This window comes from Anser brachyrhynchus (genome assembly GCF_964034855.1).
Source record: "Anser brachyrhynchus genome assembly, chromosome: 6".
Classification (NCBI taxonomy): domain Eukaryota; kingdom Metazoa; phylum Chordata; class Aves; order Anseriformes; family Anatidae; genus Anser; species Anser brachyrhynchus.
The window spans coordinates 41,948,151-41,965,959 of NC_137700.1; the positions used below are offsets into that span (position 1 = coordinate 41,948,151).

The following is a 17,809-nucleotide window of genomic DNA, read 5'->3' on the forward strand; positions in this document are numbered from 1 at the left end:
ATCTTCATCTCACCACTGTAGCTGTGGTATTCAGTTCTGAAAAGCTGAAATGGAGCCTACCTGCCTTTCTGCCATGAGAATCCCACAGTAAGTGCGTCTGGGGCTTTGTCATACACTTTGAAATAAGAAAAAAAAAAAAAAAAAGAAAAGAAAAGAGAGAGAGAGAGACTGGCTTTGCAGGAAGCAATTGTGGGGTAAAACGGACTTTTTCCCTCTCTCAATTTTAAACATTTTGCACATCTATCCCAGACACAAAAGACTCTGTGATTCCCATGACAACTGTGGCAAATGCAGCTGTAGGCATCATTTAATTACAATGACTCAGACTTCCAAGTCAACACCAATTCCTTAAAGTGCTTCAGGGCATAAAACATATGTACAAAAAAGAGCATTCATGTGACCTTAAGAATATGCCTTTTAAAGTATGTTTCCATTTATACTCTGGGAATTTGGAATTCATTAACACCAATTAAAACTGGACATTGTACACTTAATTCTCCATGCCCTGCACTACAGATTTATCCCTGCAGGTTGAAATGCTGTTGTTTTGTTTTGTTGTTTTTGATGGAAGAGAAAGCTAAGATAAAGCGAAATGTCCTTACATGTTTTGTTCTCATGGGTCATGGCAATAGCAGTACTACAGGAGAAAAATGCCCCTTACAGAGCTCTATTTTGTATGGATATTACACTGACAAGACAAAATGCAGCTGAACTCTCACATACCAGCATCCAAGCTGGTAAAACTGTACCCATTCTGGATACATCACATAGTAGAAAACATGACTTGTCCCTAAGTATCTGCTATAAATAATCAGACCAGAAGTAAAATGTGTTTTCGTTTGAGAAGTAACCTCTCTCCTTGTCAGCGTCACTTACAGAAAATGCATGCTGTAAATCCATATGAGTCCTCCTCTAGAATACACAAAAAAAGTAAAATATTTTCATTTCTAACTGCAAATCTACTAAGATGTGAACAACATAAAAAAATAAAAAATAATTAAGGACCTGCCCTGTAGCTTTCTGCATTAATTGTTAACAGTGATATACTCTTGTAAAGGACTGATAAACATGTCTTATTTTAACCAATGCTACTAATTCTTGAATGCAGATCTTATTTACTAAAACAATTAAATATTTCTGTAATGTGTGGAAATTACTAACAAAAAAGGAATGCCAAATGCACTGCAGACATGAGGCTACTTGGAGTTAAGTGAAAGACTGACATAAATCCATTTTGTAATCTCATGACTGTTTTCTACTAAAGGAAGGACCAGAATGCAATGTGCTAAATTACTAGGGCATAGGGATATGTTGCTTAAGTTTTGTAAAAAAAAAAAACAGTTGCACTGCTGGCACAACAGACCTGGCTCTGTCACGAACGATTTATTACATCGGTATATCAATTTTATTAAAAAAAGGAAGAAGACAATGAAGAAGAAGTCTGTCTTTGTGCAGAGCTCAGCTCTACACCAGTTTGGAAACATAAACAGCTTCAGAGTTTAATTAGAAACTGTTTACATCTTAGAGATAATTTCATTTTCTTCAAATTGTAACAGAGGTAATTGCAGATAGTTCTGCTGACTCTTCAATTTAAAGTCTCTAATCTGCCAGACTGAAAAATGCAAAGTAAGGTCTGCACAACTGAAAACAAACTGAGAGGGGTCAGGAAATACTGTGTAACTAATAATGGTTTGATTATTTAATGTTTAACAGCTCTGCAAGTACAAGGTACTGTGGGATGTCTGGAAAGGACAAAAGAGCACCAACCAGTAAATTAAAAAGTCCTTTCCCACACTGTATTTCTGGTCTCCATCACATTTCCCACATGACCTTTTGCCTTTTTTTTTTTTTTTTTAGCACTTTATTTATTTAGTTAGTGAGTTGGTTTATTATTGTAAAGTGAAGTGAAGTGAAGCCTTGTGAAGTGACGAATTAAAGGGTTCATGGCACACCTGTCTGGCTCCTGAAGCTAGCATGCTCCAGAGGTATGTTTTTGTAGCCCAGGTCTGTATACTACAGAAGTTCTGGGTTTGAGCAACAAAAAGCAAGGCAACCCTGTATCCTCTTTCCTTGAGATGATTTTTCAGTAAGAACTGAGATTGAAACTAATGCTAAATATAGCAAAACATACACATGATTAGTACTTTCCTATCTTCTCCTTACTAAATTTTAAATTCTTGCTTTATGCATTTAACTACATGCTTATAATGTAGTTAAATACAATTTGTTATATGTCAGTTTAAAAACAAAAATCAAACAAAAGCAGATGACAAAATAATAACGCCAAAGAAAAGCCTCTGAGACTTGAAGCTACGGTACAGAATGGTTCTCCAAGAGACACCAACCACATACCATGCAAATATATATTTATGCATTATAAAGCCATCGTTACTGTTACTAGCTTTCTTTGATGTGCAGTTCTAAATCTCATTAATGGCAACGGATGATCCACAAGGGAAGAACAGACCTTCAGCACCATCAAAGGATTGTGCAACAGGCTTCAGTGAGGGAGTGCTGGTCCCCCAGACACTGTCCTTGGTGGTGAAGGGAGACGAAGAAGCCGCTGAGTGTGTCCTCATCCTGCAACAATCCTGTGACCTGCTGGTCACAGCTATCCCAACTGCACCAGGGTAACTGTGTGCCTGAGCTGCCGAGCCGGTCACTGAATAATCCTCATCATTCTTCTGCCCCGACAAGCCTTTTGTTTAAGTTGGATGATATCCATGATCTGGATAACCCACAAAATGCTAGTCCAGTTCACCAGCAGTGCAAATAAACTGACACACAGGAATAAGCCAGGTTGGAGTTTTGATCCACAGACCAATTTCTCAGCCCAAACCAATACCTCACAGTGTCTGCTGTGGGTGTAACGTGACAATCAGAAACATCTATGGCTTTTGCAGAGACAGCCTGTATGCAGATTCTGTAATCCACATGCCTATGACCTACCATTTACTTTTACTTCATCAGAGAAAAATACCCAGTTCAACCTGTGACACTTCAGTGGCTCTGGGGAGCATTTCCAGAACCACCCTTGCACCTTGGCAGCTTGGGGAAGAAGGTGCAAAGTGATGGCTGGACTCCTGAAGTGCTAGCTACGTGTGGGCGTGGAAACTTCTGCTAGCCCTGTCCTCACACTGACAGCAAACACTTGAAAGTCAGAGCACTTCAGAATCTGTATCAGACCATTTAAGATAAGAAAATCAGAAAACAAAATGAAATAAGACTCTCAACAATGTGAACCAGGAGTGGGAGCTGGAGGGGAGGGAGAGAGGAGGTGGTAAGGAGGAGGAGAAGGCAAGTAAAGAGCAGTTTTAGATATTGGTGATAATAAACTTGATACCACAGAGGGCTGTAAACAGAGGGTAGCCAATGTAACCAATTTTCCTTTTCCACTAGATATAGCTGCTATAAATGACACTAACTAGAGTAATGCACCTTCTGTTGTCCTCTGAAGTTAATGCATGAAAGTAAACCATCAAATGTTACTGTTCCTCACTTGCAGGAAAGCTGCCTTTCAGGGGTAGCTTCTCCTCCCAGATCATGCAGAGCTACATTTTCAAAACACTCGGGAACTGGCCCATAACACACAACAAAGAACAAATGCTTCCTAACCTAACCTCTCACTCTCATTCACAAATCTTTACCTTCCCATTGGCTATCTGTTTTAATTCTAACCATAAAGGTTTCAGTTTAACTTAAAAACATATTGATAACAGTGGATGCTTTTGGGATTTATTGAACAAAACAAAAAAAAAATCACCTCAAAATTTCAAAAGTAAAGGAACCAGTATTTCTCTACCTGCCTTGTTCAGCTTCCACTGTGTGCTCTTTCTGTGATATTGATTGTTCTTCTTCCCCAAACCCTGCCTCCAAAACTCAATAATTAAAGTAAAATTGTGGACTGAAAAGCAATTACTCAAAATTTATTATTATTATTATTGTTGTTCTTCTTCTTCTTCTTATTATTATTATTTTCTATGGAGAGACACAGTTCCACAAAAATCCGCTGAAATGAAGATCAGTAGCTGGGAGGTTGAAGAATTGATTTCAATTCCATTTCGCCTTTTCCTTCACTTATGATCGCTATACAAAAACTTGGTCCCCTGGCTCCAGTAGAGCCCCAAGCTATCCTGCAGCCTAGGCAAATCACAGGCATTTCCACCACTATGAATTCACACTCCAAGCTCCGCTTCCCTGTAACAAATGCAGTCATATTTATCTGAGCAAATTGAATTTAAAACCTGACCAAATCAAAAAGATATACTGACTTTAAATTCTAGCTGTGAAAATGGAAATGGTAACACAAGATCCAAGATAAAAAGAGAAAAAAAAAAAAAGCCAGGCATAGAGGGATTCGATTCATTCTTTGACTTTTCGAAAGGAACATCACGCTAAGAGAAACATGACAAAGTGGAGTTGTTGTGCACAGAAGTCCTTACAGAGAAGCTGCTTCCTTGTTTATGTTGCTGGCACAGACCTTCCCGCGTGGCACCGAGTGGCTTCCCGTCCCTAATGCTACATGTCATCTCTGGGATGCAAACCAGCACACAGCCTGGGACAAGGCAACAAAAAACAGGACTCCCAAGGAATTTAGATTAAAACTAAAGTTCATGAAGAGAGAGTTTTTCATTCAAATGTCTGTCAGGCAGATAGCAAGGGCCAAGCCCTCTCTCAACACATCAGGTTTTGCAGTTCCTGAAGAGCACAAACTTATACACCTTGAATCCACGTCTTGAAACAATAGTCCTTACAGTATTTTTTTGTTCTTAAGGATTTGTTAATTTTAATTATTTTGCATTTACTTAGTCTCTTCATCACAGTCTTTGAAGAGAAGCATTATACAGCCAAGGTAGAAATAAGAGTCAAAGTAGACTTGCATGACCTGCTGCCAGGCTGTGCTTGATGTGCAGGAGGGTTTGAGAGACTGGACACAAAGTGCTGTTGCTTGATCCTAGAATTCAAGGGAATGTCATTCCCATCGCCAGATGCAAAGGGAACTGGAGGAGAGACTGCAAAGCAGCCCTTATCCAGTCATCCTCTTTTCTATCAGCATGGTGAAAAACTGCTTCTGACTATGGAAGAGCAAGGAGAGATGAATCAAACTTCACTATCCTAGTAACCTGCCTGGCATGTCGGTTACCTTTGGCTGAGATGAAAGAGCAACAAGATTTTTCCTGATCCTGGTAAAAGCAACACAAAACCATTAGATGACAAAAAAAGAATCTGTCTTTATGGCAAGTCATAGGGCTCCAGAAAGGGATGGAAACTACAGTAGGATCAAGCATCTGAATGTGCTTGGTGAGACTTTGCACCCTTTGTGGATTCCTGTGCTCTCATTAACACCTAAACAAGGTGGAAAACATGGAAAGGCATCAGAGAACGCTTTTTGTTAGTGGTAAGGAATATCACATTTATAGTATGCTCAACTGCCCCAAAGACTAGCAAGCTGTGTAAGTCCCCCATATATAAATTAGAAGAGCATGCTATTGGCAAGGATATAGACACATGGGTGAGATGAAATATAAGCCCTCGGGTCTATTGAAGAGGAGAAAGCTAGCTAAAAAGGTTTTGCTCCCCTTAAGGCTAGCTAGAAATTTCAAGCATTTATGATCTCTTAAGTGTCCAACTAATTTGAGGGAACTCACGTTGCTTCAACAACCACAGAGATAACAGTGCATAATTTTGATGAAGGAGCACATTCCCAAAATTATTAAAGAAAAGAGCCCTGTTAATTTGTGTAATTTTGCTCCACAGATTGTGATAAATTCTGTGTTTAGTTGCAGTGATATATATCTAGAGTAATGCCTTGGGTTTCACTATAACTCTTCTGGTTTTATCTAGCTGTCAGGAAGAATATTTGCAGTCCTAAGAGTGGAAAATTTAGGGAGATACTTGGAAAACAAGTGGAATACTGAAACGGCCTTGCTGACTCAGCTTAGTCCCTTTGTTTTCAGATACAGCCATCTCAGTAAAAAGATTTGCAAATCTCTTTGAGACTCCTTATAGCCTTCTTTATCACTTGAAACAGTTTATGGCCAAAACAATTAAAAGAAATGAAAGAGTGTGATTAAAACATATGCATAAAATGGGAACAATGTGTTAGTATTAAATATTTCCTTCTTGATACTATTTTTACAATAACAACAACAAAAACCAGAAACTTCTGCAATGGCATTTATGTGATTTCCATTGCAGGTATTGAAATCTCAAAAAGATCTAGAGTGCCGTAAATTCTGGTTTTGGTTTTATATGCTTAATTCCATTTATACAAAATATATTTTGCTAAAGTAGCAGGTCTTTAAGGCATTTGTTGCTCACACAAAAGTGGTACACATCTTGCTGGTATCTTTTAAGAGTGAAAGCTATAGGAAGCTCATTAAAGGATAGATCCAACAGAGTTTAAATTCCACACTGATCCCTTGAGAATTTTTTCCACCAAGAAGTAATTTCCAAGATGACTTTTTAATGCTAACCTCTTCAAAGGCTGAAACATAAGAACTGAAAGAAGATGGCAATAATTAATGAAATCACTTTTAAGGAAAAAGCCTTCAAACATTTCCTTTTGCTGCAGAACCAAACAAATGACTACAAAGTCAAATTTGCAGAGGCATTTCTGTTATAACCCAGATATTTTCTATTCTTTATAGATATCAGATAAGGACTTCGCAGGGGCTCTTACTTTTTACCCTAGCTTCAGCCCAAGGATTTCTTTTCCCTTTTCTTTCACTTATTAACTCTAGCTTAAACCAACAGAAATTAGAAGGGCACAGAATGCCAAAGAGTATACAGAGAGAGCAAGCTGTCTCTCCAAATGTATTTAGCTTCCCTGAGATGTTCTTTGTTTTGATGTTTTTCTTATTCTGAGAATGTTTTTTAGGCAGGGGATATTAATTGGACTTTCTCTTAACTGGCACTTCCAGAGCTGAAAATTCTTCAGTGATTCTTGAATAACGGTGCTTGGAGAAACACTACCATTGGTCAGTTGTTGGGTAAATATTTAAAGTGTTAATATTAAAATGGTAAAATGCAGTTTGGCTTAAGGCGTAAAGTATTCTCCTGGAATACTTATTACAGATTGACAGCACAGCATGAAGGTAAAGCCTAAGGCTACAAACCCAATGTTAAAATTTCCATTTATAAATCAATAGTCACTGCAAACAAACCAGCCTACTCTCTTCTGTGAATGCTTCAACTCTTCCTTAGGCATAAGTTGTAGATAAAATTTGGTCAAAATCCAAAGACAACATTACAAAGCTGAAGTGCACCTGTCAACCCCCTCCCAAAGCTGTCATACCTGTGGTGCTCGTGGTGGGCAGGGCATGGCTAAGGCAGTAAGGCCTTTAACCTATAGTATATATGGTGCTTTAACCTGTAATGGTGCTACTGAAACCCTGGCATAAAGCAAGCTGATTTGCTCGGACACGTATGTGAGGATTAGGCTGAGCAGGTACAACCTTACTCTGTCCATGTCCAGGGCCAAGCAACTGGACTGGCACACCAAGCAGATGAGGACACCTCCAGATAAACTCACAGGACTGTGGTTCAGAAGGCAGAACCAGAGAAGAGCTAGCTAGGCTCATATGAGAGATATCTTCCCATTATGAAATCAGAGTGTCTAGAAATTTTTGTCCTGACAGCATCTCCTGTATTTATTTCCAAACGTGGAGTAACTGGATGCCCAACCGGTAGTTCAGCTGAGATGACTAAGGCTTGAATGCATCTTTCAGGAGCTCAGGGCCCAGACTCATCTGCCCACTGCATACCAGCTATCACATCACCTCACTTCAGAGCCTTGTTTCCAACTTCAGTTTGTTTTCACAGTGTGTTTAATAGCCCTGACGTGCTACAGAATGCAATTCCGTGGGGATATTTACTACCTATTGTTTTAGAAGAGCCTGGCTATTTTTCTCTTCCAAACTGTAGAACCACTCTCATTCTCCTCCAAGCACACAACTCTCTTTTCATTGTTTGTCTCAACTTGCTGTGCTTGGCCTCTGGCCAGAATCTCTTTTTCTGCCTTGAAGGAGGGTGACAGCTTGCCTTTGAAGAAGTGCCAAAGCTGCTGTTTGGCCGACCAGCAGGGAGCAATCCTGCCCAACACTCCCTGCCCTCTCGCATATTGCTCCCCTCCTTTCCCAGAAACATGCAGCCTCAGAGCAATCAGAGGCTGACCTGATCAAATATCCCAGAAGAGGGTTTCAAGCAACATATGAAGTTTAAGCACACACAGGGAGTGCTGGAGCTGGAAGACACATCAGAAGATCATCTAGACCATTTGCTCACCCCAAGGCAAATCCAGCTGTACCTACAAGATGCTGCTGACACATATTTGTCTGACTGGTTCCTGCCAGCTTCCAGTCAGACAGTCACATTTCTGCAGGCTAACTAGTCCAACATGCCACTTTCCATCAGAAAGCTTTGGTAAACCTCATCTCTCTTACTTCAATTTCATGCCATTGGTTCTTGTCTGAATCTGGACATGGAGAACTCATTCATTACGTAATTAAGTTTCTAATAGCATTTAAAATGCAGAGAAACAAGCTGAAACCTAGTTACCCTGCTCACAGTGCCTGTGCTTTTCATGTCTACAAAACCACCAGGCTCCCTGCTGACATATATGCTTTTATCAACTGCAGAGCAGCCGTTCAGCACCGACTCAGAGAGATGATCAGCCACAGATTCACTGGCTTTATTTTCCATGGTGCTTTCTATCTTTCCTTGGAAGATCTTGCTCTGGCCACTGAACAGGCCTAACCCCACTAAGCTGACAGCCTCCATTTGCTCACAGGTTAACACTGCTACACATTTACAACAGACAGTAAAATGCAAAAGTTTGTGCAAAACTAAAAACCTTCTCTGTGCAAGACAAAGGCTTTGCAGAGAGTCTAATAATAATATATTTCCTGCATTACTTTATTTCCTACACAATCATCTTAGTCTTGGCCTTGGGACATCGCTCATTTCCTATTATGACTGTGATGCTCAGTTGGCAAGATGAGCAAGAAGGATATTCTGATTCATCACTTGCAATGCAGTTTGGTTTTTAAAAAAACTTAACCACCTGCTTATGGCATTTTTGTCTCTCACTCTGGTAACAAGGAAATGGAAAAGTACAATGGTACATGTTTTATACTGATAAGAAGTATAATTGTTTCAGCTGGAGGGGCATAACTGCAAGGAGATTTGACAGGTCTTGGAAGGTTTTTCTTTTTTCATTTAAATGTACCTGAGACAGAAAACAAAACCTGAAAATTTTCCACTATAACTGCAACATACCAGTGCTTACCCTCGCACTTACCCAGTAGAAGGATTCATGATGCAACCCCCTTTCTCGGTGGATGCTTTGCAGTTGCAGCCCCTCTCCAATGTATCGTGATTCATTCCAAAATTGTGGCCCAGTTCATGAGCCAGGGTGACTGCTGCACCTAGAGGGTTTTCTGAGTGATCCTTAAACAAATAATAATAAAAAATAAATAAATTGCAAAGTCAAGGTAAGGAAACAATTAAAAATGCACATTTCCCTTCTAAGGTCCTATTGCTTGTTCTTCAAAATGCTTTATGAGCTTACCAGCTGTAGTAACACTATTGTTAAATGCACACAATTTAATTCACATGTTCCAGGTGCAGACAGGGAATTTCAGAGCAGCCTTCAGTTCTGGCCACCCAGTTTCCCCAGACATTTGAGACCATAGGGCAGCGTTGAACATCTGAGTCATCTCTTTATTGAGGGCCTAAAATTTCCATGTTCAGTAGCTCCCAAGACATGGCAGTGGCAGAAAACAATAACCCGAATGGGATGCAATGGAAAGGATAAGGATTTATGGGATAGGATGAGTGTGATGGGGGGAAACAAGAAGATCCTTCATATCAGGAGGTAAACTAAAAATGCAGCAAGAGATTTTACTGGACCCATTTAATCTTCATCAGACTGTTTTTTTAATATCAGAAATTTGAAGAAGAATCCATAAGTCCTGTAGGAAAAAAACTAGTGACCTCTGAAAACCTTCTTTTAAAAATGAAAGGACAAAGTAAGATGAAAACTTCAATGGCCTCTACTTAACACCTATGAATATTCTAAATGCTGCAAGTGTCAAAATTGAAATATTAACATTAATCTGTGTTGAAATTCTGGTTTCTTTTTTTTTGGACAACTACTTCTAAGAAATTCACTGCATGGTCTGGTTATAGGCTACTGATTGGACTTATGTTTTGGCCTAACCACAAGCCAGAGACCTTTCTACATCGATCACTTTCCTTGAGGGAAAAAATATCCATTGTGCTCATATAAAAGCTTTCCCCAAAGGCATAAACATGTAATATAAATGCATGATCTACTATTTATCACTCAGTAAATGGAATTACTATGTACAGCTGCCTGCTCTAAAAGCATATATGAATATATTCAGCTTAAATAACTCTTTTAGTATCATCTAAGCCAATCTTCAGACTAAAAAGAAGTGAAAGGTAAAAGTGCCACAGACATCAACTATATATAAATGAAGCCCTTAATACATGTCTTGGAGTAGATTTAAAAGTTTCTTCTTTCATCTGTCTGAGCTAATATTTTTATTAAGTCAATTCTTAAATAGGAAACGAAAACAAAAAGAGATCAAATTCTGAAAACAAGAAATTATCCCTTCTGCATTTGGAATAAAGTTAAAATAATTTTATCTTTTAACAAAGGATCTCTCTTTTTTTTTTTCCCTGAATATTAAAATTTTGATATCGAAATATTGTGACTAACATAAAAGCCAATTTGTTTGCAGTTATATTTTAAGATATCCGAAGAAAGAATCTGTACAACCTGTCCTATTAAAAGAAAAAACAAAACAAACATATGCAGCAAAATAATCTGTAATAACTAAGAAAATACATACTCCTGCACAATGCCCACGTGTGGAGATGCCTTACCTAGATACAAGTCACATACATATTGATTTATCTTTGTACTTACAGTAACTTATGAAATATTTAATGTATTCAGTGAAATTGAATCTGAAGTCCTAAAAGGAACACAACCCCTCACTCAACTGGAAAAAAATTCAGGACCAAAGATTATGAAAACAATGATATAATTCCACATAATTTACCAGCAAAGCACTATAGTAAAGCCTTAAAATTAGTGCAATGTTGTCCAGACTCAGAAATTCCTCTGAGTTTTGAACCACCTACACAGACAACAAACTGAGCTCAATTTTTCTTCAATTTGCCAGTTTCTTTTCTGCTTACTGCAAAGGGATTTTGTTCATTTAAGTGCCTCCAATATTGGCAATTAAAAATAAAAAGGGGAGTTCACACAGTCCACTCCAGAACTAGAGCAACAAATGATCTGAAATGTAATTTGGGTCTTGAATAGGCAAACAATTTATTACAACCCATGCGGTTCTCATTACTTGCTCAGATCCACTTGGAATGTAATTTTATCAGTTTCTAGAGAGGATTTTTAAAACAAGGAATGTGATGTCTCAGCAACAGAGGTTATTTGAAAACAGCATAAATGAAGATTATCAAAACAAACAGTGACATGTCCCATTTGATACTGAGACCATTTAAGTTTCCCAAGTACTTAAGAAACGAATAGAAATGTGACTGATTTATTCCACCAAGGTCTTTTAAAGCTAACTTAAGTAGTAAAAGTCATTACCAAACAGTTTCACAACCACTGAATAAGCAACCAACTACTGTTAAGACATTATAAACTGTTGCACAAAACATGCAGCTGCTTTCAGTTGAACTCTGCTTCATTCCACTGGGATTCAGTTCAAACCTCAATAATAAAATTCTGTCACCTACAGCTAGATGCCCTGACATTGGTACTTTCCATGTAGGTTCACTCGGTCATAAAAGTGCAAGATTTCTGAAATATTCTTTTATTTCATTTAAGCCATTCATTGAAAAGTGAAGTACCCCTGTACCACAACTCTTGTTTAACCTAAATTCCCACCAAATACAGTAGAAATTTGACATGAATGAAAACTCTACGTTATGTTACTGCAACTCAGTGACATCTTAAATTTAAATCCATGAATTTGTTTAGAAACAACAGAACAAAGACTGAAGCATATGTCAAAGGCTTGTTTTAATGTCAAAATATGTTTGGTCTGTAAACAACACAACAGAACCATCACAGTGAAATAAAATTATAATGTTCTTGATGCACCTAAACTGTCTCATACTCAGATGTGCACTCTTCCCACCCTGAGTTTCTGTTAAATAGTGTGGAAAAGGGGGTCACCTATCATCGAGAGAATCCAGCCCTACAGAAAATAGAGAGAGGCAGGCTCTCAGACAGGGATGGCAGGGGAATTTAGATCATATAATAGGTGTGGATAACTGCAAAACAGTCAGGAAAGTCAGATCTCACATAGTTGACTCTTTCCAGATTTACATTCAGATGTTATTTCTCATGCACTTACTCCATTGTTTATTCCTTCAGAACTGTTCAGAACTGTTTTCAAAGTGAGGAACTCTCTGGGGTTGGGTGTTTGGAGAGGGATGGCTGAGAGGCTGGTCAAATGATAACAACAGCTAAATGTTCAGTTGCTCAGTGTTGAGATGTTTGTGCACTAAAGCCTCCAAGGTTAAAAGTTTTTCACTATTTCATTTGCACATCTTGCGGACTTATAGCTTTTGTCTGTATGTATTGATATGTATCAAGACTTTTCTGTATATACATGAATTAGCTTCTGCTAATCTGGGGGGAAAGGTTGGACAGCTTCCCTTCCAGGTTTTGGAGGGAGTGTTTGCTTGTTTGGATTTGGCTGCCTTTTGAGGATTTGCTTAAAGAATGAAAACATCTCTAGTTATGCTGTGCAAGCCTTGGATTAATTTGCACCTCAAAAGTTTCAATTCACTGGGGTGGGAGTCTCTGGGAAAAAACACGCTCCCCTGAACAACTGAAGCTGCGGCCTGGCTACGATTTCTCTGCAGACACTGGGTTTTTCCTGGACATATAAATCAGTCTTCTCTGTCAGAGCCCTGAGAATACTTTAAAGAAATGCTGATTCTTGTTTTCTTGTTATTGGAATGATTTTGCTCTTTCTGTTGTTTCTGCTTAAAACACCAGTTTCCACAGTGAGGAGGACTGGCTTTGCAGAAAAATACTGTAGCATACCTTAAAGTTTATTCTGTAAATTAAAAGACCAAACAAGTCATCATTAAGGGCATCATTAAGAACATCTCTGCAGATAAAGCCAAAGCAGTGACTGCTACCCTGAGGGAGGAATGGATAAAATGGGGCTGGTTGACTCATCTATGCCTTTGCCAAGATTTGGAAGTGCATCTGGAGACTCCCTCAGCTTTTCCTTCCTCTTTGCCTCCTTTTCCTTTTGTATCTAGCCCCCAGGTACCCAGCAAGAAGCTGTAACAAACACTGACTAGAGACTCAGCTTCTAAAGCTGCCAAGAGACTGAAGCCTACGTCTTTTCTACAATTTTGACACGACTTTCTCCAACTTATTTGATTGTTCTTTCCCACTCTTACTTACTCTTCATCTTTCCCACTCACCTCATAAATCCTCCCAGTCTAGATCACCAATACATCATCTTCCATGAATGCACAAATCACCTCAGCTTGGCTTCTTTCCTACTTGTCCCAGAGACCACAAAGAAGCCCTGCACTGTGCGTGGACCAACCTCACCTTGCATGTTCACTAAGAAGCCAAGAAATGCAGGCGTTTCAAGGGACTGTATCTCTGGGACTACCCCGCTTAATCTTGAGCGAAAACCTTGGTGTTTTGGTCTCCAGGTTGGCTCCATAATGCTTTGAAGATCTGGGAGGTTTAAGACCATGCAAACTCTGAGAGCAATGTGCATTTCTCATCTCCCACCTTGTTTATGTAGGGACGTGTAACTGAGGAATCCAGCAGAGCTGGAGAGAATGGCTGGATCGACTAATGAGGGGGAAACCTAGACAAAACCATAAAAAAAAATAAAGATTTTCAGCACTTCCAAGCTGAACTCAGAAGTAGAGAATATTTATGAGGTTTGTAGGGCTTCATGGCTTTCTGCTCTGGAGCTGAGCTCTGAGGCCACCAGCTGAGCCTCTTAGTAGCCTGCAAGTTCTTGGAGTCCACACATAATTTTATTTAAAGTACTTGAATTGAAAAGCTTAGTTAATTCAAAACTGTTCTCACTCCCCCTTAAAAAACACTGTTTGAAATTCAAAAACATTTTTTTTTCCTAAATGAAAGTATTCCAGAGTTAGTATCAGAAATTGGCTAAGATGTTTATTTGTTTGTTCATTACATGTAGCACTGAGCAACAGCATTACTAGTAATATTCTCTGAGAGAGATTCAGGTAGAATAAATGCTGCCATTATTTGTGCTTGTTGTCTGGCAATGTAACAAAACCACTACGCTACAAAGATGGAAAGTAGGGTCTTACACAGGGAACTCTGTAAATCCAGAATAAAATCAATATAATGAAAGATTCAGGGTAGACTGTTGTTGCTTGTAACACTAGTATACTCAGGTGCATAACAAATATATCTTCTGGTTCTCATCCTTTGTAGCACCTCTTCACCTGATTTAACAATCACTAGAAGCAGAAGATTCTTGCAGAGGTCGTGCTATATTTTAATACTATATATATATATATATATTTCAGTATGGAATCTATGAGTTAAAAACTTTACATGCAAGCTGCCTGTAGATATAGGTAATTCAGATTGAAAATGGGACAAAAGGGGTTGATGTGCTGGTGCAGAATACAGCACTACAACACGTGAGATCACGTTGCACCCCTTGGACCAGTTTCCAGCGCTGTGCTTTTACCACTTACCATGACGACCCCTCCAGACTGCTCTGCAGTGCACATGCTCATTATGGGCGCCATGCCAATGGTAGTCCCTTGGAAGTACACCCCGCTGCAGGAGGGCAGAAAAGGAAAAGAAGAATCCCAGAATCAGCATTTCGGTGCCAAGATACCGCCCTTATTATTTTCAGTCTTGTGTTTCTGCCAATCTCAAACAAAGATCCTGTTTCAAATGTGTCAGCTCCAGACATTTGCAGGTTGAAAACAATGAAAAGCACAGATTAGTCATGCCAACTTGCCAAACTGACAATGACAGCAACCCTGCTCTGAGAAAGATCCATTTGATCACCATCCTTTGGATTTACTGCTGTAACAAGACCCCTTCTTCCTTTCTTTTTCTCCTGATTGAAGTTGGGAATAGAAACACAAACAGAAAAATACTGTCTCTAGCTCAAGGAAGGCTTATTTTAATGTAAGTTTATGTGCTACTTGTTGTAATACAAAACCTAGAATTTAATGATTCTAAACAAAGTATTAAAACATATAATCAAATACTTTGTGACAGTTTAGAGTGGCTCACTCTATTCCCCCACAGATAATGTCAGAATATCTGAGTAATGAGTAAAGTGAGCTCCTTTTAATTACTAAGACATCAGGTCTGTTTTTGTCTATAGTGTAAAGAATGGTTCATTGATCAAAACAATACCTGGATCAAGAAAGAGGTGCTATTCTTTCTTTTTTTTTTTTAAAGACTGTTTTTGATGTGAGCGTTTTTACTCAGTTCAATCCAGGAAACAGCAGCAGGATGAAAGATGTATATAATTTAAATTGTAAGTCACAAATTCAAATTAATTGTCTGATTTAGACTGCATTTTTAATTTTATTAATGTCTTTCTATGAATGAGCAGGATTCAGATCATAAAAACAGAATGGTTTGGGATGGAAGGGACCTTAAAGATCATCTAGTCCAACCACTACCATGGGCAGGGACACCTTCCACCAGATCAATTGTTCAAACCCTTGTCCAACCTGACCTTAGAATGTCTATATCTACGTGACAATAATACCCCCTTAGCTCTACTTTAAGGGGGAGGGCAGGACTGCCTTTTTCAATAACAGCTTAGATTGCGACCACCTTAAACTGGATGCAAATTCATGCCCGAAGTCCTTATTGGCTTATTATACATCCAGATTTCCATGCATGTTGTATTCAGGAAATGCCTACAAGTAACAGGTATTGCAGAGCTATGAAAGGAAATTTATCTGGAGCATCTGCTGCAGGGCCCTGCAAAGCACTTCTGTGCTTGTGCAGGGGAAAGACAAACCCTCAGGATCACAGATGCTCGTCCCAACAGCTTAGACAACTGAAGAAGAATACGGTACAGCTATTCTCACGTCACTGAAATACCAGCCAATATTAGATTTGGCATCAACTCTACCTTATTAGTTGTGCATTGTCGTGGGGTTTACGAGGTAGTAGTTTTAGCTTTCTCCAGTCCAGAAACTCATGGAGGCTGGTGAAAGGATCTTGAGAAATGGAGCACTTATCCATGTCGTTCCACACCTCCACTCCAACGAGGGCTACTCGAATATTCAGTGGCCTATAAAACTAATGAGAAAACAGAAACAAAAACAATTATAGCGTTCTTGGCTACTGTGTTATCACACTAGTAAATGCCACAGTTGCTACGAGGGGGGAGCAGGCACAGTGTTACTGATGAAGCAGAGATAACAATTCTAAGGTAAGAGTAATGTGAAGAAGGCCTCAGGAATTGATCAAGCCTGGATTTGGCTGACAGTCTGAGAAAAGCATATACTAGATCTCTGTCTTGTTTATATGCATTGCAGCCATTTGGATAACATTGCCATTTGTTGAGCATGAATTAAGCATGAAACATAAATATATTGTAACATGCAAAATTAATTTTGAGCAGGTAACATGTAAGCGCCTGTCTTCCAGTAATAAGTCAGCAGGACAATTACAGAAGAGGTGGAGGTACCTTCAGCAGCTTGTTTTTAATCACAAACGCTTCTCCTTGAGTTACTGTCCTTGAAGCATCACATGATAAGTTCTCAGATAAATTAGACTCCCTTAGTTATAATTTGAGTACTACACTCCTAATTTTTCTGGCCATGCAGCACATCAAAAATAAACTTTTTAATTTTATTTTTATTTTTTTGTTTGTTTGTTTTACTGTTTGGAGAGAAACATTGCCCTGAGATACTGGGGCATTAGGAAAGCAGCAGATGTGTTTGCTCAAATGAGGCAGCAGGAAACACGCGTTGCTGTTATTGGTGGGCTGATGGCAGGCAGTGAACTATTGACAGAGGCCAGGTTCTCAGCTGCATGGCATGAGCTGGGTGTGTAAGGAGATGGTCTGAGTGTGGCAGGCACACTGGGAGCATGGGCCAGGGATAGCCCATAGTATGAAAGGAAATACTAGAAACGTGACTTGCTCTTACCAGTAAATCTGAGTCAAGCTCTTTTTCTTTTCATAGAGATTACAAATTTAAGCTTTAGAAGCTTTCTTAATTTATACTAATAAAACAGACATAAATCTCACAGCAATGTCCTTCAGAATGTGCAGTAATTTCTGAAAAACTGGAATAATTCTCATGTTCTTACCTTATCAACATAGTTTGCAATTTCTATCAGCCTCTGCTTAATTTTTTCCACATCCTTGCCTTGTCTCTGAAACTTAGAAAATAAAGGATCAATGTACTAGCAGCACAAATACAGCAGCTTTTCTCCACAGCATCCACCTTACTTTTGATGGCACTGTCAGTGATGTTTGGGGATTACAGGAGCAAGCAAAGGACAACGACAGATTTCTCTTGGCTTTCATGGAACTGATATCTGTCTCAGAATAAACACAGGCTATGGGAGAGGATTTTGTTCTTCATAGCAAGATTTAAAAATCCCTAAGTCTTACATAGCAAGCTTTCTAGGACTGAGGTTTTTTGAAAAAGAAAGGGCTCTTCTGTTAGCTATTTTGGCAGGAGGGTGATTTTTATTCCCTAATGAGCTGTGTTCAAGGAGAGTGAAAGACCA

At 39.0% G+C, this 17,809-nt stretch overlaps 1 protein-coding gene across 3 annotated transcripts in view; it reads right to left on the reverse strand.

Moving 5' to 3' along the window:
- Positions 1 to 17,809, reverse strand: part of ADAM12 (ADAM metallopeptidase domain 12) — a 182,082-nt gene that overhangs the window by 42,758 nt on the left and 121,515 nt on the right. For all 3 annotated transcript variants that reach the window (XM_080598272.1, XM_080598274.1, XM_080598273.1), the window contains exons 8-11: positions 17,384 to 17,455; positions 16,197 to 16,366; positions 14,785 to 14,869; positions 9,302 to 9,450 (exon numbers count right to left, since the gene is read on the reverse strand). In XM_080598272.1, the coding sequence (XP_080454398.1) occupies positions 9,302 to 9,450; positions 14,785 to 14,869; positions 16,197 to 16,366; positions 17,384 to 17,455 (476 nt within the window). The remainder of the gene's footprint in view (positions 1 to 9,301; positions 9,451 to 14,784; positions 14,870 to 16,196; positions 16,367 to 17,383; positions 17,456 to 17,809) is intronic.